This window comes from Lynx rufus, unplaced genomic scaffold, assembly GCF_022079265.1.
Source record: "Lynx rufus isolate CCGP_SWC_20201006 ecotype Redwood Valley unplaced genomic scaffold, mLynRuf1.p SCAF_3, whole genome shotgun sequence".
NCBI lineage: Eukaryota > Metazoa > Chordata > Mammalia > Carnivora > Felidae > Lynx > Lynx rufus.
The window spans coordinates 153,225,440-153,248,928 of NW_025814845.1; the positions used below are offsets into that span (position 1 = coordinate 153,225,440).

General features: G+C 38.1%; 1 protein-coding gene across 1 annotated transcript in view; it reads right to left on the reverse strand.

The window, feature by feature from the left end:
- Window positions 1–23,489, reverse strand: part of ELP3 (elongator acetyltransferase complex subunit 3) — a 98,824-nt gene that overhangs the window by 26,205 nt on the left and 49,130 nt on the right. The window contains exons 10-11 of the mRNA XM_047091706.1: window positions 14,118–14,311; window positions 1,206–1,296 (exon numbers count right to left, since the gene is read on the reverse strand). Coding sequence (XP_046947662.1) covers window positions 1,206–1,296; window positions 14,118–14,311 — 285 coding nt within the window. The remainder of the gene's footprint in view (window positions 1–1,205; window positions 1,297–14,117; window positions 14,312–23,489) is intronic.

Consider the following 23,489-nt stretch of genomic DNA (forward strand, 5'->3'; position numbering starts at 1 on the left):
CTAGATGTCTTTCAGCTGTCTTCAGTGTTTAGATTCAAACCCAATTTAAGAGAGAATATAAGGGATACAGGGTTAATGACGATAGCTAGATGATGAAATTATCAGGATAACCAGGTCAGGTCAGGTTAGTCACTTTGGCTGTGGTATTCTCAGAGGAGAGAGGTGCTGGAAGACAAGGACAGCTGGAGACTGGGAAGAAGAACGGGCATAATACAGACTTGTCTACTTGTTTGGTGCTATTAATTACTCTGATTACTGTATTTGCTATTTTTCCAGAACTTGAAATTGTCTTTTTTTTCTTTCTTTTGTAGAATAAGCCGATCATGTTCACAAACTCTCCTTTGGACAATTTTCTGAAAAGGTTTCTCTATAACAATTTGACTGAGAGAATAAAATGTCTTGGGCAGGTGCACAAACATGACATGCAGTCTTCAAAACGATGTCTCTCAAAGTCTGTATTGTTCATGAGAACATCCCACAGCTCCATTCCAGACCTAGTGAATCTGAATTGCTGAAGGCAGAGCCCAGCAATCAATGCTCAGGCCTTGACCCCACTTCTGGCTTTTCCTCTTTAGCAGCTCTAAGAAGGAGTTTCTAGGGCACTGTGAATTTATGTTATAATCACCTTACTGTGATTTATGAATCATGTGCAGAGACTGTTAAGTTGCAGATTCCTGGGCTCTTCTGCATGTCCAAGGCCAGAAGAAAGAAGGTGTTTAGTAAATATCTGAAATAAGTAAGTACTTGAAAAAACATGGGGGTGGAGCAGGGCAAGAGATATTGGAATATGTGGGCAATAGCACTGTTTCGTAATCATTTTACACACATTATCCTGGTGTCTTCAAACACATACTCATATCTCCTATCTCCACTAGTCAAGAACTGAACACCCAATACTTCAAAAGAAAAAAAAAAAAGAAAAAAAGAAATACTTCAAAATTTAAAAAAGAGAGTTGAGATCATAGTTGGCATCTGGCACCCTTAAATCGACAAATATGCTCTTTTAGAAGAAAGCAGAGGGGTGCAAGGGAGAAGATGCAGGCTTTGCCACCACTGGTTTCAACTTCATGTTTTATATACACCTAGTAAGAATGCCTTCAGTATATGAAAACTTTTTGACCAAACTTGGGAGTCTGTGTGTACCAAAGTTAAGTGCCTTGTGTTTCAGATTACTTTGATCTCAACAGTTACTGTCAGACTCTTACCTGTATTCCAAGGTCTTTCATTCTTGCAAATGCCAGCTCTCTCAAATTACCATGCTCTACTCCTGAGCTGACTAAGGGCATTGGAATATCTCTGCAGAAAAAAAAAATCAGCTGTTGCAATATATAAATCATTCTCTACAGCAGAAAGGCAGGGATATTTTAAAAAAGGAAACAAAAAAACCCAAACATACAAAAATCTACAGAGGAGATCAGAAAAGAAGGATATTCTAACCAGGAGGCAAGGTTCAGGGCTTCTGTGTCCCTCAGTTTTCCCATCCATGAAATCGTGATTTTCACCAACCACTCAGGAGTTTTGTGAGAAACACCTGATGGAAATCATTTTATAAGATTACAAAGTATAAAACAAAACTGATCATCATCAGTAATGATTTTTGGTTGAAGAGATATATGTACTAAACAAAACAAGAAATCCAATATGTCTAAAGAGGAGAAATACTTACTATTTTTTAAACGTTTATTAATTTTTCAGAGAGAGAGAGAGAGAGAGAGAGAGAGTGCGCACGCACACGTGCATGTGAAACAGCACTGGGGGACGGGGCAAAGAAAGAGAGGAAGAGAGTGAATCCCAAGCAGGCTCTGAGCTGTCAGCATGGAGCCGGATGGGGGGATCAATCCAAGGCCATGAGATCATGACCTGAGCTGAAATCAAGTTGGACATTTAACCGAATGAGCAACCTAGGTGCCTCAGAATAACAATTATTATTAATGCACTACTTTATTGATGGCTTATAAACACTTTCCCATACCCGTTGCTGAATGATAAGTAACCAGGAAGCTCAAAAGCCAACAACTGGACTTAAAAAGAATATATTTTCCCTTGATTCATATAAATCTAAATTAGAAGCAACCCTGCATTAGAAGAGTTGCAGCTTGCCTAAATATGAGTGGAGAAAATTCTATTTCCTGCCATCAACACAGCATAAAGTGCCAGGCATCAAGGAGATGTCAGTCAAATCTTGAAGTTATGAGTTTTATTTTGGTAGCCCCAACACCCTCTTTTAGACAGAAATCAGCATCTAAAGATAAAAGTTAAAACAAATCTGAAGAATATACTTAGCATATCTGTTTCCTATTCAAAGACAAGTCCCCAGTTTGTTTTGTCTAATATTTGGCTCATTAGAAGAAAGACTTGAAGAATACACCAAATATCCTTTCTTCTCATTTTTGCTTTTGAATTATCTCGAGTCTTTTTCTTCTCTTTTTACTTATCCCTCCAAATGTTAAGTACATACAATTAGCTAATTCACCCATTCAATTCTAATAAGATATTTCTCATTCACTCAAAAGGATCAAAGGCCAATCAATTAACATTAAACCCTACACACAGGGGTGCCTGGGTGGCTCAGTAGTTGGCTAAGCCTCTGACCTTAGGTCATGATCTCGTGGCTCCTGGGTTAGAGCTCCACACCCGGTTGTATGCTGACAGCTCAGAGTCTGGAGCCTGCTTCAGATTCTGTGTCTCCCTCTCTCTCTCTGCCCCTCCCCTGCTCATGCTTGGCCTCTCTCTCTCTCTCTCAAAAATGAATAAACTTAAAAAAAAAAAAAAAAAACAACAACTATACACAGTAAATCTATTAGGCTCTGGAAGCCAATGGAGTTTCCAGTAGACACTATATGAAGCAATGAAAAGCCAAAATTCTTTAAGACAATGACACAACAGGGAGTTCAAAGTTAGAGTGATATTGAATAAATATATTTTAAGTGATTAGTTAATATATGTGGTTTACTTACAGTTTTTAGTAAAAAAAAACTATTTTTGAAACTGTAATTTCTTTTTTTATATAGCTTATTTATTTTGAGAAAGAGAGAACATGAATGGGGGAGGGGCAGAGAGGGAGGGAAAGAGAGAATCCCAGGTAGGCTTTACACTGACAGATGCAGGGATCAAACTCACAAACCATGAGATCATGACCTGAACTGAAATCAAAGAGTCGAATGCTTAACTGACTGAGCCATCCAGGCGCCCTGGAACTATTTTCTTAAACTCAAATACATTTTAAATTAGTAATCAGATGCAACTAAATAAAGGTTACTGAAGTAAAAAAATATGCTTTATTTCAGCAAGGAATGTGCAAATATACCGTTTTAAATATTTTGCTGTTTCATATTACATAAACCAAAGTTCAAGTCTTCTAAATGCCCTTTTATACACGGAGACATTTTATAAATAACTTACAAATATCTGTACTTTCACAACTTAAAGTAAAATTTAAAATTTCATGTTATACATGACATGAAATTAATCTGATAAAGTCAATGGCAATCACTGTTAGTACCCGTTATGTGACAGATACTTCGATTCTTGTTACTCTCTGCACTTAAATTCCATAAAGGTACCTTGCACACTGAATTCACAAATACTTAAACACAGCTCCTGCAGAAAATGCAGAGATAGGTTTCTGTGAACCTGTGGTCACATTTTCTTCAACTGATCAATACATAACTTTGTTTTATGTGTTTCTTTTTAAAGATACTTTATTTAACATATAAGATTTATTAACATAGTACTTGTGGGTAGCAGCAGTATAATTCATGCCTTAATGAAGCTTATCCAATATTCGTTTTCTTCAAAGGCTCATCACAGCCTTCTTGTGCTTAGGAATGCTAGATAGAAAGCATTTTAGCGCTATGTGTGGGGCCACTTTAAACAGCAAAATCAACACAAAGCACAATAATGTGAAAAATGGGTTAAGCAGATTGCGAAATGATGCCTGTTTACAGTACGAGGGCTGAAACAAGCACACAGTATCAGAACAAAATCTTGTTCCTCATCAACCCTTCAACTACTAGTCTAACATACACCGCTGACTCTTGTTTCACCATCTCAATAATGGCTGTCAAATTGGTGATTATCATCCCTTCTGCATTTCTTAGTTGGGCTTGTAAGGAAGAACTTCCTCTTCCCCATTTATTTATTTATTTATGAACTCGTGGACTCCTATTTCATTCAAAGAGCTGTAATCTGATACTAACATTATTTATTTTGCTTAAATTAGATTTGGTCAGTAGGTGTGTATTCAGGCTGGTTTCTGGGTCTTTTTGACATGTCCTCATTCCTTGGATATTTCCTTACTTTCTGGAACAACAAGACGTTCCAGGTTTATCTTGTACGTTTGCTGTCCCAGCCCTGGAACTGGCCATTTTTCCAAGCAGCCCTGATTCTTTTAAGTGGAGAATGGTATTTATAAACCAAGATCTGGGCACTCACTGTGTTCATTACTACTGAGGTATCATTGCTTCTAGACTCTCAGTATAAACAACCAAGAAATTTATGTATGTATTATGTGTATATATATACACACACACTCATATATGTATGTACATGCATGCATATATGTTTATATATCCATAACTATATCTATATGTAAATTTAAAAGCCCCATGAGTTCATGCTGATAATTACAATTCTAATCCAGCATTCAACTTTCTACCTTTCAGTGTTTATAAATCCCTTCAGACAGTGAGAAATCTGGCTCTTTTATCTTTAATGTATTTACATTTTTGCTAAATCAAATAATTTATTTGCTCAGTATAACCAATCTCCTAACTACTCAAGCTGCTACCACTGTACTCCCTACCTTTACTCTCCCTTTCTTCAGATGGCAGACGGTTAATGCCTCCATGGCATTGCCTCCATGGCATGGTGATGGGAAGGAGAGATGGGAAGGCAAAGGAAGATGGGCTCTACAAGTATTTTTAATAATGAACCAGTACTTTCAAAAGACCCTAAAATTTTCAAAAGTAAACTCTGTAAGGGATAGGTTTTATCATATAGTGTTGTTAAGCAGAATTATATGACAGAAAGAACTACCAGCAGGGCTGGCTAATAGTTTGTGGGGCCTAGTACAAATGACAAGAGCTTCTTGTTAAGAAATTATCAATAATTTCAAGACGGCGAAAGCAAAGCATTAAGCCAAGTTCCAGGCCCTATGAGACTACACGGGTCATGTGTCCCAAAAGCTGGCCAAATCAGGGCCAAAGCACAAGTCAGAGAGGACCGAGTAATACAGGGCTTTATAATGATGCAGACAGTTCATAAATGTCCTTAAATTCATGTCTGTCACTACAAAACCGCAACATGGTTTTAACAGTCTTTGGCAGTGACGTGCCTCGAGTATGCCAGGTGCTAGTTTTTCCTCATTAAGGAATAGAAATGTGGCAATCTCCACTTTCAGTGATAAGGTCTTTCTCAATGAAAATGAAGGGCCAGAATTCTATATATCCTGAGCATCCTCTATACACAAAGTAGTGTAGTAAATAATCTGGAATATATAAACAGATATTATTATAGTCTTCTAGGAGTTCAAAGCCCAGGTGAGATTACTGACCATCTGAACTCCATCTAGGTAGGCGTTAAGATTATTTTTAGGTTTCTCAATTTGTTTCAATCTAGTTTCACTTTCTTGGCTTGAAGAGAGATTACATTCAAGAATATTTATTCACTTTTCTATTTCAACAGGTAACATTTTAAGCTCAGAGGTGCTAATATTTGCAATTTGCTCATCAAAAACCTTTCAAAGTGATGTCTAGAGCTTTTCTGGTCTGAAGTTTCTCAAGCTTCAGAAGCATGTTTTGGTTGCAAATTGGTATTCCTATTCTAATGCTTCACAGTGACTTAAATATCACATGGAGGCCGACAGCTGTCAAATAGCCTGCAGGAAGCAGCACTTTCCTGAGGCTCCATCATGTGTCTGGACAGAATTTTACATTTAATCATTCACTGCACCCTTCAAGGCGGCAATAGAGAATCACTATTAGAATACTGCTTCATAAAAATACCCAGTAAAATGTTATTGACCCAAGTGTCATGAAATTAAAAGTGTAAATTAGTTAAGGTGGGGAAAATGTCCAATTAAAAATATCAAGCAATGTATCTGTAAAATACAGTATTTTTAAAAAGCCAAGTATAAAACATTGTGCTTTCATTTTATTTTTTTATTTTTATTTTTTTAATTTTTATTTATTTATTTTTGAGACAGAGAGAGACAGAGCATGAGCAGGGGAGGGGCAGAGAGAGGTGGAGACACAGAATCCGAAGCAGGCTCCAGGCTCTGAGCTGTCAGCACAGAGCCCGACGTGGGGCTCGAACTCATGGAGTGTGAGATCATGACCTGAGCTGAAGACGGACGCTCAACCTACTGAGCTACCCTACTTTCCTTCCTCTGTCCCTCCCTTCTAACACCTGTCTGAAAAACATTTTTCTTCTCCCTGTATGTTTAGATTCACAAGTCGATACTAAGTATATCGCCTGTCACTGGCAGAAGTTGTCACTGGGTGAACCTACATAGGAAGAGTCAGATATCCTAAAGGCTCAGAGCACGAAGACACGTATGATTTTCCTTTACTATGATTTAAAACAAAAATAAACTCTAATTATTAAATTACCCAGATTCTATACTCTGGGAGAAGGCTTTTCTCCTTTGCCAAAATTTTCTTTATCAGTTTTCTACATTCTCCAAATTGCTCTAAAAGTTTAAAACTGAAGCTAGAAGGAATGTTGGTAAGTCAAAACCATATGATTCTCTCTTCCCAAATCAGGTTTCTTAGTCACTTAACACTGTGTAGAGACCCAGCCTTCTCTTGTACACACTGTGTACAATGTTTGAGTTACCCACTAAAATTTTCCTTAGCACCCCTATTTTCAAAACTTTACCATCAGCTACTGATATCAGTTTCTTTTCTTTTCTATATTTATTTTTGAGAGAAAGAGACACAGAGAGAGAGAGACAGAGCATGAGTAGGGGAGGGGCAGAAAGAGAGGGAGACACAGAATCAAGAGCAGGCTCTAGGCTGGCAGCACAGAGCCTGACGTGGGGCTCAAACCCACCAACCATCAGATCATGACCTGAGCCAGTCGGACGCTTACCTGACTGATCCACCCAGGTGCCCCACCAGTTTCTTTCTAGAGGTCCAGATATACCAAATTTGAGCTATAACCAAATATAAACATGAGTAAATGGAATTTAAGGTTTTTAAGCAGAGGCATGAACCTGTTTCACAAAAACACAGCTATCAGACTGTTACTAAGTGTGAAGTGTACTATGTGAACACGGACATGGCTTTTTGTCTCCCTAGCCTTTGTATTTATCGAGGAGAGTGAATTCAAAAGGGCTCTGAAAGATAAAAGCAAAATTAATGAAATTTTCTTTGAGCTACCGCAATAAAAAGTACCATCTACTTTATGATCCAGATTCCTGAATGGCAAATTATATATAAACCGACAACTGATTTAAGAAGAAACACAAATAATAATCAGTTACATGAAGAAAATGTTAATCTTCACTAATCACTACAGAAATACAAATTAAAACCCCTAAGTAAATAAAAAATATAAGCATTCAAAATTCTATAGAGATAACTATTTATTACTCTAAATTGGTAGATTATCCAAATCCCTTTGGAAAACCTTATCAATATATAAGCAAAAACTATAACTCCCCTTGTTCCAGAAAGTATATTCATCATCATCATACAAAGATGCTTACTTAGTTCCTTTATCATGAGTAGTCCTAGATTATACTAGTCTAGTAGATTACTTCATCAAAAGTAAAAAATTCTATGTACATGGATTTTAGCTGTAGTGGAGGTCAGGATAATGATTGCAAAGCAAAAACCCTTGCTTGAGGAAAGCATCGGCCTCCTAGAGACTGGAAAGCAAGGGCTTTGGATGAATGCACTAACCTCTGCCTCTAGACTTCTTCCCAGCCTGTGCTCTTGCCTACAGTCTTAGACCTGAACCTTGGCCTCCAGCACTCGTCCCCCGCAGACTGGCTGCCCCCACAACCCACATCCTTCTATCCTGGCCATTTCTCCCACCTATTGGAGTTTTGTGCAATTCAGAGCTTAATAAACTGACAACTATTTGCATAGCCTTTAGTCAATGGGAGATTTTTGTTGAAAAAAAACCAAGGACATCCCTTCGGTCCTGAATAGAGTTTTACTCTTAATTCCTAGTTTGCTACTCATTAAATGTGTTAACAGGACTCTTAAAGCTTTATTATTTAAAGAATTTTTTTTTTTTAAGGAATTTCTACACCCAATGTGGGGCTTCTGGATTGAGCCAGCCAGGGACCCCCTTAAAATCTTATTTTATTTTAGCTTTACATTTCGGAAATGGTGAAACATATATCAGTTCAATTAAATAAGTAATAACCATGAAAAAAAATGATGAAAGAAAAAAAAAGAAGGCTGGAAGCAACTTACATGTCCAACATTAGGGAACATTTTACTAAATGAGACAAAATGCTAGACTACTGTGCTGCCATTAAAACTTTAACTATGAAGATTACTCTAAGCCTTTAATAAGAAATGGACACAGAAATGCAAACAGAATATTTGCCAGTATATAAAATGTACTGCTGTGTAAAGATGCATTTCAAATATACAAGGAAATTTTTGGAAAAATAATATTATTTATGTATATTAATATATGTATGTTATTAATACATATTTTAAAATTGTTTTTAAAGTAGCTTTATAAAGAAATTATTTTGGTATGTAAATACAGTACTGTATGGCTGGAAATTAAGTAGGAAATGTAAGCTCTGGATAATTAGTAATGTTCTACAAACTCTGTTGGAAAAAAGTATAAAATCACATTCTCAGAAAGAAATGTCTTGGGAATCAATGAATGGTGGTACATAGAAGCACTCACTACCCTCAGCACCATGAAAATCTAGGCCAGAATTTCAGTGATTATTGACAACAAAAAGCATGTCAATATAAAATAAATTTGAACAACTTTTTATGCAGTATATACAAAGAAAATATGTAAATAAAAATGGGTAAAAAGTAGCAAAATATAAATCTGAATGAATTCCTATGTAGGTAGCGACAGTAATAGTTCAGTAATATTCAGTGCAAAACGTAAGGTAACATATTTGAAGGAATTCTGTCCACGCTTACAGGGAAACCAATGCTTTATTGAACATTAGTCCACAGTAAGCTACATGAAACAAAAGAATTCTAATGGAAACTTGTTTAACAATAGCATAGTTATATAGAAACACAAAAAATATAATAATAAAATAGAAAGTATCATAAAGATTTTAATCTTTATTCTAAAACACCTAGAAAACAATTGCATTCAAAATTAAGTGAAGTATCAGTCCCAAAGCATGAAAATCTGACATTACAGGTAGACTCTGGATGACTCTCTCTACCAAAGGCATTTGCTGTGTTAGGAACTGAGTCATCACTATCTTGAAATAAATTCTGAGTCTGAGATATTACTAATTCCACATTTTTAAAGAGATTGAACCTCGTTTCACAGCATTCCATTAAATTTTAATCCCCTGCCCCACATTTGTAAAGTAATAAGAGTGTCAATTCAAAATCTTAAGCCCACACCCACCCGTACCATTTGCCCTGCATAAATCTCTTAAGCGATGTACTGACAGAAGTAGAACTGACAGTATGGCCTGTTGGCATTAGGGCTGAGGAGCTCTTCTACTGCCCGATTCTCCAGAGAGAGCTGTAATGGGGTCATCACAGACAGGAAAACTGAGAACAGGGAGGTTGTTTTCATCAGCCTCAGGTTGGTTATCCACAATATTATGCCCTTCTCATCATACAACTTTTGGTTGTATAATACACATGTTCTAAATTCTTCTGGTCATGACACCTTTACAATTGTCCTACAGAGATTATTTCTGCTGCTCTGGTTTTCTTAAAGTCCTTATCTTCTCAGTTGGTGGTAGGCCAGGATAATGCACTATGGTTATATTTCATGATCTATAAAATTAAGCTTTTAATGTTATAGTACTGTCTCTGTTGCCTTTGACTCACTGGTACAGGAGTAGGAAATTTAAAGCTGAAAGTGAAGGGGGAGAATGCAAATTCATCTGATTGTGTGACCTTGTTACTTTTGTTAAGAAAACTATGGTGTCTACGGCTGTGAAATTTCTATCTACTCTGTGATATTTGCTGCCATTCTCTGCTGGTGGGAAGTTATTATCTTCAGTGTTCTCTGGTTGCCCTGTAGTGTAAGTGCTTGACATTAAGTTTTTGATGTCAGAAGAAATCCATCCTGAATAAACACATTGCCACTGTATGACACAGCTACTTGCTAAACAACCAGATAAGGAATAAGGCTGCCCTTCCCCCCACGAGGTTCCCTCTTTCACAAAGCCCTGGGTAACCTAGATGACTGACCACCTGAGTGGCCCCATTTCTTCCTTATCACACCCTAATTCCCATTCCTATTCTTTAACCATAAAGAGTGAACCCACAAAGCCCTAGACACTACACCCTTGGATCCAAATAAAGGCCGAGGTCCAGGTTCATGCCTTTCCCTTCCTACCCCACAACCTCACTGTGTACCCCTCAGGTTTGCTGGGTATCCTCCAGGACATTTGAGTAATAAATGTTGTTTCTCAGGGCGCCTGGGTGGTTCAGCTGGTTAAGCGTCTGACTTGACGCTTAGCTCAGGTCATGATCTCACGATTCTCAAGTTTGAGCACTGTGTCAGGCTCTGTGCTGACAGCTCAGAGCCTGGAGCCTGCTTTGGATTGTGTCTCCCTCTCTCTCTGCCCCTCCCCTGCTCACGCTCTCTCAAAAATAAACATTAAAAAAAATTTAAATGTTGTTTCTTAAAGTCTCCCTGATGGTTTTTACTGAGGTGCATTCTATCATGATAAGCAGTTGAAAAGCTGGTCCAGCAACATGGTCCCCTTGGGGGAAATGTCTGTTGGGGCTCACTATGAATAATAGGGGCCAGCTGAGTGCCTCAGGTACTCAGAGCTTATAGGATTGCTATCATTAACACAACGGAGAGATTTGTTGCCATGCTCTGCTACTGGGAAGTAGTATCTTCACTTATATCTAATTGTTCAAGTCAGTTAAATGCAAATAATCTTTTCCTTTTGTCTTTGTTAATACTACTTATTACATCTTTGTTTTTTATACAATAGTATTAGTTTACATTTTTTGGAACAATCCTAAAGTTACAGAAAAAGTCCCAAGTGTATTTCCTTAAATTATTTGATGGAAAATTGGGAACAAGCTGTTCCAACACTCCCAGCATACTTATAGTAGTTCCTATGACAGGGATCCTCTCTTACATAAGCATAACATGACCATCAAAATCAGGAAATTAACACTGGTACTTCACTACTGTCTAACCCTAGACTCCACTACAGGCTCACCACTGCCCAAATACTGTTCATTATACCGAAAAGATCTAGTCAGAACCTTGTGTTGTATTTAGGGGTTGTGACTTTTTTAGTTTCCTTCAATATGAAACTCTTTCCTTAATTCTTATAATTTTGAAGATTTCAGGCTTTTTAGAAAATCCCTCAATTTGGGTTTGTCTGATGTTGCCTCATAATTAAATTCAGATTATGGCACTTTGGCTGAGTCACACAGAAGTGACTCTGTTTTTGTTTTTTTACATTTATTTATTTTTGAGAAACAGAGTGAGACAAAGCGTGAGCGGGGGAGGCACAGAGAGAGAAGGAGACACAGAATCTGAAGCAGGCTCCAGGCTCTGAACAAGTGGCCAGCACAGAGCCTGATGCAGGGCTCGAACCCACGAACTGTGAGATCAGGACCTGAGCTGAAGTCAGATGCTCAACCCACTGAGCCACCCAGGCGCCCTGAAGTGACTCTATTTTTAATACATACTATCAGGTGGCACATGACTGTGCCTTGTACTATTACTGATGCAATTCACCTTAACCAGCTGCCAGTCTTCTCCAAAGTTCTTTCTTTCTGCTCTGTAATTACTAAGCATGTTGTAGAGAGGTACTCTGAAACAATGTACAGTCAATTCTCGTTCTTCACAGTAATTATGTTCTACAAAGTTGTCGTGAACATTAAATTAGTGAATAGTAAGACATTGCTCCTAGGGGAAAAAACAGGGCTAGGTTCCTGTGAGCCTCTGGACACATTTTCATTAACTGACCAACATATAACATTGTTTCACACGTGTCTGTGTTTAAGAACACCATGTATTGCCGACAAACTAACACTGAACTCCCAGCCAACAGTGCTGAAACTCAAGGCTGAATGAAACTTCTCCAACAAATGTATTTTCTCTATAAGGCACATGAGAGCCTTCTTACACAGCATTTCAGTACTACTTATGGGCCATTTTAAACAGTGAAATCACCAAGAAACAGCACAAAAAATGCAAAGAATGTAGTACTAAACAGGCTATGAAAAGGACACACACACACACACACACACTATACTTATTATTTATTACATTTACAATTATTTCTGTATCTACCTATCTGTTGAAAACCATGAGTTCACACCAATGTCTCCTATTCTAAAACACCATGGGGTACATTCTTCTTCCTTTTTCACACTGTGATGTCCTTTTCAGGTAACACAAAATCTAACTCCCATTAACCTTAATATTATCTACTTATTAGATCAACCCTCTGCAAGTAACCAATCTTTTGTTGCGGCCTCCTCTCTGCACCCTGACATCCTCCTCGCCCTGCTCAGCCCTCAGCGAGAATGCCTTTTCACCACATTTGGTATGCAAGAGACCACACTGTTCATACTGCCTTGTCCACAAGAGCAGCCTACACATGCTGCTCTGAGCCTGTGGCCCCCACGTCTGTGCAGATGCCTGCACTGTTCAGCACCTCCTACTGTCTTTTGAACTGAATGGTTTCAGAAGGGTTGAAAAAGAAGGGGGAAGACAATGCAAACAATTTCGGCAGCTGAATTTTCTTCAGTATTTAAAAAAATAAATTGCCGAGATCATCTAGGCAATTTAGATCCTTAAATTGGGCCAATAATATAAAAAAAAACCTAAGAAATACTATGTTGTGGCAGAAGTATGGTGTGAACATCCTTCAACTTTTGAGCAAATCCATTTATGCTCTTGATAATTTTCCTTTAGTTGATACTTCTGCTTGTTTTCAGTATTGTTTTATATTATCAGGGAACACAATTGTGCTCAGTAGAGTAACAGTCACAGCAATTGATTGCACATGCATTTACTAGTCACCTTTTCACTGTGTATTTGTACTACTAGAATCCGGGCAGATTTTGGCAAGGTGGTGAAAATGTGCCTTACTGACCAGTAAATACAGGAATGGCTTTGTCAAGACTGTAGGTAGATAGGTAACTTTTTGGCTCCTAAAACTTTTCTTCAAGGTTATGTTTCTTGTAAAAAAAAAAAAAAAAAAAAAGGTAATAAAGGCCAGGAATGCAAATGAGATCTTTGTTTTTCTCTCCTAGGAAAAAAGCAGTTAAGATGATTTCCTTCATGCCATCAGGAACACGTCAGTCTTTCTCCACACTTACATTAACATCTGGAAAGAATGGAATTGTTGCTACTCTTTCTTTTTTCTTCAGAGGCTCTACAACAGGGATAACAGACACACGGCTACACCTCCTCCTTCCGTCCTCACTACTGTATCTAGTCATCAGCTCCTAGAACCAAGCATCATGCCTGTTACCATCTCAACGCCATCTCCTGGCACATCAATCAATGGCGAGATGAATACATGAATAAATAAGATAATGGCAAAGTGGCTTGAACACACTGTCCTTTCATTTCCATCCCTATGTACTTACAGCATTCCAGGGTCCCATTTTTGATTTAAAAAAATTTTCAAACCCCTCAATATTAAATCAGACTATTCTCATTTTAGAAATTGTGAACAAGGGGTGCCTGGGTGGCTTAGTTGGTTAAGCATCAGACTTTGACTCAGGTCATGATCTCATCGTTCTTTGTAGGTTTGAGCCCTGTGTTGGGCTCTGTACTGACAGCTCAGAGCCTAGAGCCTGCTTTGGATTGTGTCTCCCTTTTTCTGCCTCTCCCCCGATTGCACACTGTTTCTCTCTCTCAAAAATAAACATTAAAAGAAAAAAAGAAACTGTACACAGACTCATCACTGATTATTTCTGGCAGAAAAGATAACACGCTACCTCTGCACTCGGTACACTCGAGTCCATGGAGGCACAAGAGCAAGGATCCGAGCCACCAATTCGATCAGGTCACTAGGAGAATAACTTTTATATCTTCCTGATTTCCAGAGCTCATAAAGCCCAGTTCCACGAATCACCAGGGTAGGGTAGAGTTTCAAACCATCAGGACGAAAAGCAGGGTTCTCAAAAAACTCCTGTGAATGGAGAACAGAAAATTACCACTCCGTTAGTTCTGAAGAGATTGGTGAAGTTTCGGTGGTCAAGTTTCAGTCCTGGGCCAAGTTCTCTCACATACCTACACAGTCCTTAGACTGCTTTTCCTTTCCATCAAGGGAGAGGATGCAGACAGAACAGAAACTCATTGTTTTCACAGCCTCACTGAAGCAAGCTGTGCGTGTGCTGGGTTACAAAGCCCTCGTTAATCCAGCCCCTGTCTACTGCTGCAGTCTCAGCTCCTGCCACCCTCACCACCTTGCCTTTCTGCCTTTGCGAAGGCAATTTCCTCTGCCTGGAAAGGACATCAATTTTATTTCATCTAGCTAATCTTCAGGTCTCAGCATGAATGCCAATTCTTCAGAGAGGCCTTCCTGACCTTCAAATACAAGCTGCCTCTCTTAAAAAATATTATATTGTATTCTATATTACTGCTTGCTTAATATCATCACACTGATAATTTATCTGATGCCTGCCTTCACCTCTAGACTGTTTCTTTCCTTAATAATAGATTTAATTGTTTAAACTTTTAAAAAGTTGTGACAGAAATCATCACTTGCCTGCAAAACCTAAAATGCTTACCAAATAGCCCTTTGTAGGAAAAGTATGCCAATCCCTGGATATGACTATTTTGTCTTCAGGCCAGCTGGCACTGTTCCTAACCTGGGATACACACTATTTGTTATCTAGACACTGAGAAATACATCTAATTTATCTACTCTGACATAGTCATTTCCTGTACTGTATCATCCCAGCTGGCTTTATTTGGGAATAAAGCAAGGAGACACCACGCATTACCCTTTTCATGACTTTGCACTGCTCATTTGCTTTTAATTTTGCACGATGTGTGATGGAGGAATGAAGGTGGACTCAGTTTCCTCTAACCCCTCCCTGGCATTAGTATCTATAAAGCCAGCAGTACTATACCTTGTGAAACCATAACAATGCTTTTTATTTCATGCTACATTCTTGCCAAGCTTTCCATTGCTTAACTTGCTTTTCAAAGAAATGTAACTATAGACTTTTCGATCTCTCTCGTTGATTTGTGTAATATTCTTAAATGCTGTATTCTTTGTGCATCATTTGGTCCTAGGGATATTCTTCTGTAATTGCATGTAATTTTCCCTGTAACATTTTTATATTAAAGATTCATCAGGCCTTTGATAGTTTATAGCCACCCAAAAGAATACATATACAAGTCATTCTGTACCTAGTTTTGAATCCATATTGGAACATGGTATTTCAGAGGAGCAGTTCAGGTGCTTATATGATAAGTTTAGAAGGTAGACGGGTTGATAAGAATGACGATAGACGAAATTGGTTCTGGACTTCTGGCTAAACATGGAGAATTAAAATATGTGTTTCCTTCTTTTCCCTCCAAAACCACAGTAAAATAACAGAGATGATTTTTTCAAAAAGTATAAATCTAGAAGAACAAAGAGAATATCAGAGGAGATGAAGGTGGAGGGGAGAGAGGACTGGCCCAGTGATGGTAATAAATTTTTGAAAGACAAAAATGAAGACTGGTAAATGACTTTGCAAGTATAGAAAACTGTAAACAAAGTATTTGCAAAAGGGGATACCAATGAAAGACCAGCTCAGTCACACTACAGTCCCAGAAAGGCTCATGAGTCAAAAGTACCAGGAACCAGGTAGGATAGAAGCAATCATGGCATTAAAGTGTATACATGGAGGGATTTATCCCTTATTTCTTTGCCCTTCCCAAAAGAGTTCTACCTATTTGTTCCCTGAAGAAACTGCTGGATTCTGAAATTCCAGGTACAAAGGAACGTCTGGGTGGGGATAAAGGCTGAAAACAAGGAGATTAAGTGAAAGTCAGCACACTGACTAGTGGATTCCCTGCCTTGCTCCCCTGATGCCAGCAGTCAATTTTCTATGACCTATTCATACTGCCAGCCCCCAAACAGGAAGTTCAAGAGTTCATCTCTGGATTAATCAAATGGTCCTAAATAAGAGTTCAAGATACTGACATTCAAGTACTGCTCTTTTAGTCCCTTACTTTTAAAGTATGACAATTTGGCTAAGGATCACCAGAAACTTGCGGAAAGCCTAGAAAAGAAAGGGCAGAACAAAACAAAAACGAAAAAAAAAAAAAAGGAACTGAGAGGAAAGAGGCATTGTGTAAAGGAGAATAAAACTTAAAAAAAAAAAAAGCAAAAACCTTTATAATTTCTTCAGAGAGATAAGAGAAAATATATTACATCCATTAAACAAGAATAAAATGCTAGAGAAAAATCAAACAACCAGGATGTAAGAAAGAACTTTTGAAAATCAAAGCCATTACAAAAATTAAAACATGTATTAGAAAAGTTGAAAGATAAAGGTGAGCATATAAGAAGAAAGCAGGAAAAAAAGGACAAATAGGTAAAAAAAATATATGAAAATTCTTGATGACGAATGTGAGAGCTAACATTTGCTTAAGAGGAGTTTTAGGAAGAGAACACAGAAAATGAAAGGGGAAAATTATCCAGTGGTACAACAGATGACAGACCCTTCAAAATCTAGCACAATTAGTTAAAAAAAAAAAACCTCTTGCTAAGATACATTACTGTGGAATTTCACAACATATGGGATATAGACAATTTCCTAAAATATTCCAGAGTAAAAAACAAACAAACCCATCCAGGTTACATACATTATAGGATTAAAGAGTAAGGAATATAGGATGAGGAATATAAAAGATATTGTGCTCCTTAAGAGCAGTACTAAAAGCTGCACGGCAGTGGTGCAATGCCTTAAAAAAATTATTTTACAGAATTCTGTAAGTGTGAAGGTAGAACAGAGCCATTTTTTAGCACGCAAAAGGCTTACTTCCCATGATGAATTCTTCCTCAGGAAGCTGCTGGAAAATGTATTTTAGTAAAGTCAAGGAATAAACCAATAAATAGGGTTAACTTGGAATCCAGAAAACAAAGTATCCAAGCCACAAGAGCGGTGACAAGAAGCCCCCAAAGAGGACACTTGTGAAGTAGGCACAGAGAACTGCCAGTTCAGTTTGGAGTTGGAAGAGGGGACATCCAGGAGTCACGGTGCTAGCCTAAAAAATTAACTGACAGAATATCTAATAAGTTAGGACACTGACAGAGAGGCTTTACCATTGGGTGGGCACATTTGAAAGTTACAGGTGCACAGAGAACAAGGTAAATAATAATTAAAAAAAAGACAACTGTTAACTCTAGAAAGAAACAAATGGTTGTTCAAGAAAAGAACGTTAGTATATTTCATGGCTCCATGTCAGTAATCATTTAGGTAAAAACTGTAACGTAAACATTGACCATTAACTACTAATATAACTAAAATAGTGATGTAACAATATTGGGAGAATGGGAGCAGAGTATTAAAGAATGAACTTTCCAAAGACTATAACAGAAAGACACGAGAATCGATCTAAAACTGACAATCAGGAAAAAAGCAATCCAAGCCTGGTGGTAAGAAATATAGAAGTAAATACCAGGGCAACAACCACAGCTACAACAGTTGAAAGTGGCAGAGGACTACTGTGTTTGTCATTTTATTATGTAACAACTTTTCTATGCTAGGGATAAAAAACTGAATAAACGTCATTCTGGCACCACGTGAATGGCAAGTAGAAGGGAACATGGCTAGTGGCAGGGCGACTTAGCTGAGGAGCCGTTTCACTGTGCAGGTGAGCTGAGGAAAGTATGAACACCAGTTGCGGCAGTGGGATGAAGAGGACGTGACGACAGCTTTGAAAGATACGCAGAGGGAGAAAGTGACAGAATGTCCCGTGGAATTCGACTCAGGGTATGAGGGGACGATCACAGCAGCAAAGATTTACTGAGCACTCACTATGTGCCAGGAACTTTTCTAAATGTGTTGCATGTATTTTCTCAGCCAATCTTCATAATAGGTTGATACTATAATTAATATCATTTTTGAGATGAGGAAACTGGGGAACAAAGCAGTCAAAACAGTCTGCTACTAAGTGGTGGGGCCAGGATTCAAACTGGACAGTCTGGCTCCAGAGTCCAAATATTCTCTACTTGCTCCTGAATGGTTCCTGAATTTCTGACTAGGGAGAATATATGGATAAAGGGGCCACCAACTATGATAGGAAATACAAGAGGAAGGGGGAACAGATAAATATGTCTACACTGGACATACCAAGTTCTAATTACATGTATGACATCTGGTGCTAGTTGAAGAGTATTAAGTAACTGGTCCTAGGAGCCTAAGGCTTCAGGCTGGAGAGAAAATGAGGCTCACTAAAGCATACGTGGTCAAGTTAGAACAACAGAAGAAAGGCAAGCATACAGAACAGAGCAAAAGATGGAACCTACATCTAAATGGAGGGAAGAAAAAGAAGATAGGGCAGAAAGAGGAATAGTCCTGGAGGTAAGAAGAGAGCCAGGAGATAGCAGAATCACAAAAGCCAGGGAAATGAGAATCCCAAAATGGAGACACTCTTTAACAATAACAAATGTTAAGACTGAATAACATGACAGGAGAGAAATATTCTTTGCGTTTGGAGATTAGGAAGTATTTTACAACATTTGAGAGAAGAGTTTCAGTGGGAGGTGGAAGCCAGATTGCAGCGGATTTGAGAAATGAAGGGGAGGAGGAGACAGAGACACTGGAGCGTTTGTAAAATGACCTGGGTGCACTCAAGGAAAAGAAAAGAGGGTATTGCTGTCTTTCACTGTAGTCACAATTTGACTTTTAAAATGAGACATGTATTCCTTTGATACAACTAAAACATAACTAAAAACAGAAAGAGGTTTAAAGTTTTGTTTAAAAAAAACCTCAAAATGGATAAAGGACCTGAATGTGAGACAGGAAACAATCAAAACCCTAGAGGAGAAATCAGGAAAAAAACCTCTCTGACCTCAGCCGCAGCAATTTCTTACTTGACACATCTCTAAAGGCAAGGGAATTAAAAGCAAAAATGAACTATTGGGACCTCATGAAGATAAAAAGCTTCTGCACTGCAAAGGAAACAAGCAACAAAACTAAAAGGCAACCGACAGAATGGGAAAAGATATTTGCAAATGACATATCGGACAAAGGGCTAGTATCCTAAATCTATAAAGAGCTCACCAAACTCCACACCTGAAAAACAAATAACCCAGTGAAGAAATGGGCAGAAGACATGAATTGACACTTCTCTAAAGAAGACATCCAGATGGCCAACAGGCACATGAAAAGATGCTCAACGTCTTTCCTCATGAGGGAAATACAAATCAAAACCACACTGAGATATCACCTCACGCCAGCCAGAGTGGCTAAAATGAACAAATCAGGAGACTATGGATGCCGGAGAGGATGTGGAGAAATGGGAACCCTCTTGCATTGTCGGTGGGAATGCAAACTGGTGTAGCTGCTCTGGAAAACAGTGTGGAGGTTCCTCAAAAAAATTAAAAACAGATCTACCCTATGACCCAGCAATAGCACTGCTAGGAATTTACCCAAGGGATACAGGAGTGCTGATGCATAGGGGTACTTGTACCCCAATGTTTACAGCAGCACTTTCAACAATAGCCAAATTATGGAAAGAGCCTAAATGTCCATCAACTGATGAATGGATAAAGAAATCGTGGTTTACATATACAATGGAATACTACTTAGCAATGAGAAAGAATGAAATCTGGCCATTTGTAGCAACGTGGATGGAACTGGAGAGTGTTATGCTAAGTGAAGTAAGTCAGGCAGAGAAAGACAAATACCACATGTTTTCACTCATATGTGGATCCTGAGAAACTTAACAGAAGACCATGGGGGAGGAGAAGGGGAAAAAAAAGCTAGAGAGGGAGGGAGGCAGACCATAAGAGACTCTTTTTTTTTTCTTTCAATATATGAAGTTTATTGTCAAATTGGTTTCCATACAACACCCAGTGCTCATCCCAAAAGGTGCCCTCCTCAATACCCATCACCCCCCCCACCCGCCCATAAGAGACTCTTAAAAACTGAGAATAAACTGAGGGTTGATGGGGGGTGGGAGGACGGGGAAAGTGGGTGATGGGCATTGAGGAGGCCACCTGTTGGGATGAGCACTGGGTGTTGTATGGAAACCAATTTGAGAATAAATTTCATATTAAAAAAAAATAAAGTTTTGTTAAGATCCAACTTGACTTGTATTTCAACATCATTCAGGTCACACACAGTCATTCATAGTCAGACTTCCCTTCACCTAGAAAAGCTAACACAGAAAGATGCCATGGAAGGGGTGCTTACCTAAGAGCTTGGAGACTCACCACTGACTAACAGTTACTTAATCTCATGAAGCCTGTTTCCTCAACTGAGGAGACTGTAACAGGTGGTCTTTTCTGATATAATACTCTTCTTAACCTGTACCCTATGACACTATCTTAAGTAATAAGCCTTTAAAACAAGGCATTAAAAACAAAACAAATAATAAGAAATGCCTCTAGCCATCCCTGCCAAACAGTAACTTAATCACATTGGCTTTGGGGGGAAAAACAGCTCAGTGGGGGTGGGGGGGGAACTTGTGAGTGTCCAGCATTAATGGACTTTGAAAGACTTCTGGTAACTGAGAGGAGATTCTGAAGAGAAATTTTTCCTAAAGAGAAATAGACATTCTTCATGCATTTTTAGCAATCTTAGCTTGGATATCCAAGAGCAGTCTAATTTTTTTTTTTTTATGTATATGAAATTTATTGACAAATTGGTTTCCATACAACACCCAGTGCTCATCCCAAAAGGTGCCCTCCTCAATACCCATCACCCACCCTCCCCTCCCTCCCACCCCCCATCAACCCTCAGTTTGTTCTCAGTTTTTAACAGTCTCTTATGCTTTGGCTCTCTCCCACTCTAACCTCTTTTTTTTTTTTTTTTTCCTTCCCCTCCCCCAAGAGCAGTCTAATTTTTAAATTAATAAAACACCAAACCAGCTAAAAGTTATTTTGAGTAATAAGTAAGCTCTATCTGAGGATAGGTGGAAAGGGCGAAGTTAAGAAAAAAGAAAACTTCATTTCTGAGTTACTGGAAAATAGAAGTAAATGCTATGTATCACACACAGCTATAAGCTGTGCATCTACCACTGGATGAGAGTGTGAATTTGCAATAAACAGATGCAAATAAACAGACACTAAGAGTAGTGACCCAGCAATGACCTAAACAACAAGGTGTAAGATCTAGCCAATTTATAACACGTATACTGTAAGCATACAACCCAAGATACAGCTGTGATAATCTCAGCAGGCTGGGTAGTAGCTTTATGGATCCGTGCCAGGAAAGGCTACCCTGTCCTCTACAGAGATAACATTTTGTAGACTTGTGTAATTATACCAGCAGAACCCCGATTTAGCAACCTTTCCTATGGAACAAAACACATTAAGGAAAATATATCTGTGGGTTGCTAATGATGTGACAATAAAATAAAGTAGGGAAAAAAGTTTTAAAGTATAAAATATTACTGCCTACTAGTTCAGGAAAGGTTGTGAATTCCAAATAGACCCAAACAAGATTTCCTAAACAAAAACTAGTTTTAAAAGTTTTATGTGAATTTTTATTGGAGTGTATCTTAAATACAGAAAAGTACACAAACTCCAAGTGTACATCTTGACAGATTTTTATAAATCATGTAACCAGCACCCAGATACTCAAATTAAGAAAAATCGTATCAAAACCTTAGAAAGGCCACCTCATACCTATTTCCAGTTACAATTCCGCCCAAAGTTTTTGGACTTCATATTAACAGAAATGTGTGTTAGGTGGTCTTTTGGATCTGTTTTCTTTTGCTCAATTTTATGTTGAAGAGAGTCAGTCATGTTGTTGCATAAGGTTGTAATTAATTATTTTTTTATAGTATTTCATTGTATGACTATATCACTATTTACACATTCTCTTGTTAATGGACACTTGGGTTCTTGTTGCTCTGATATTACCAACAGTACTTTGTAACCATGACTTTTGGTAAATATATGTGGGCATTTCTGCTGAGAATACATCTAGGAGTACAATTCCTAGGACATGGGTATGCATATGTTCATAATTAGCAGATAATGTCAGTTTTTTTTACCATGATATACCAATGTAAATTTATTGCCACAAGCAGTAAATGAAGAAAGAGTTCTAGTTGTTCCATACTCTTACTAACACTTGATTTTGTCTTTTTTCATTTTACCTCTTCTTAGCTTTTCTGGTAAGAATACAATAGGAACGCATCATAGTTTAAAATTTCATTTCTTTGAAGATTAATGACTTTAACAACTTTTTTTTTTTTTCAACGTTTTATTTATTTTTGGGACAGAGAGAGACAGAGCATGAACGGGGGAGGGTCAGAGAGAGAGGGAGACACAGAATCGGAAACAGGCTCCAGGCTCTGAGCCATCAGCCCAGAGCCCGACGCAGGGCTCGAACTCATGGACCGCGAGATCGTGACCTGGCTGAAGTCGGACGCCCAACCGACTGCGCCACCCAGGCGCCCCGACTTTAACAACTTTTAAATATGTTTACTGGCTGTTCAAATATCGTATTTCTGTAGTAGTGCCTGTTCAAGTGTTTTTGCCCATTCTCTTATTGAGCTTTCTGCTTTTTTCTTATTGATTTGTAGAAATTATTTAAGATGATATTAAGTTAATTTTGCAGAAAATTTTTCTCTAGAGAGAAATCGGATTTCTCATGTCAGCTCTATTTTGTCACTCATTTATGTGCTGGGATGTAGTCAGAAAAGAAATAATATAGTGTTCATATTCTCTTTGAGTTTTTCTGAAAAGATTACAAACAAGGAAGACAGATCTGTTTACATGAAGGGTTATCTTTGCAATATTATCACTGAACTTTTCTTTATTTTGAAGACACTAAGGAAAATGAATAGTAAGTCTCCACTATTTGCTATTATTTGAAACATGCCATAATTTTTTCCCCAAGGATACCTAAAGTTATGAATTCTAGCTATATCTCTGATTAACCTAAGAGCTGTGCTAAAGAAAAGTGTTTCAGAGGACTTTTAGGCCTGAAGCCTGAGTACCTGGCTATTAACTACTGAGGAGAGGTTATTAGATTCAAAATCTACTACACAGCTAACATGGGGAAATTAGTAACAGGGACATTTATGGATTAGTACTATCTTCAGTTGTAATTCATGGGTTTAAAAATAAAAAAAATTTAAAAGGAAAGAAAGAATTATTAATGTCACAAGTAAGGCAAAGTGAATTC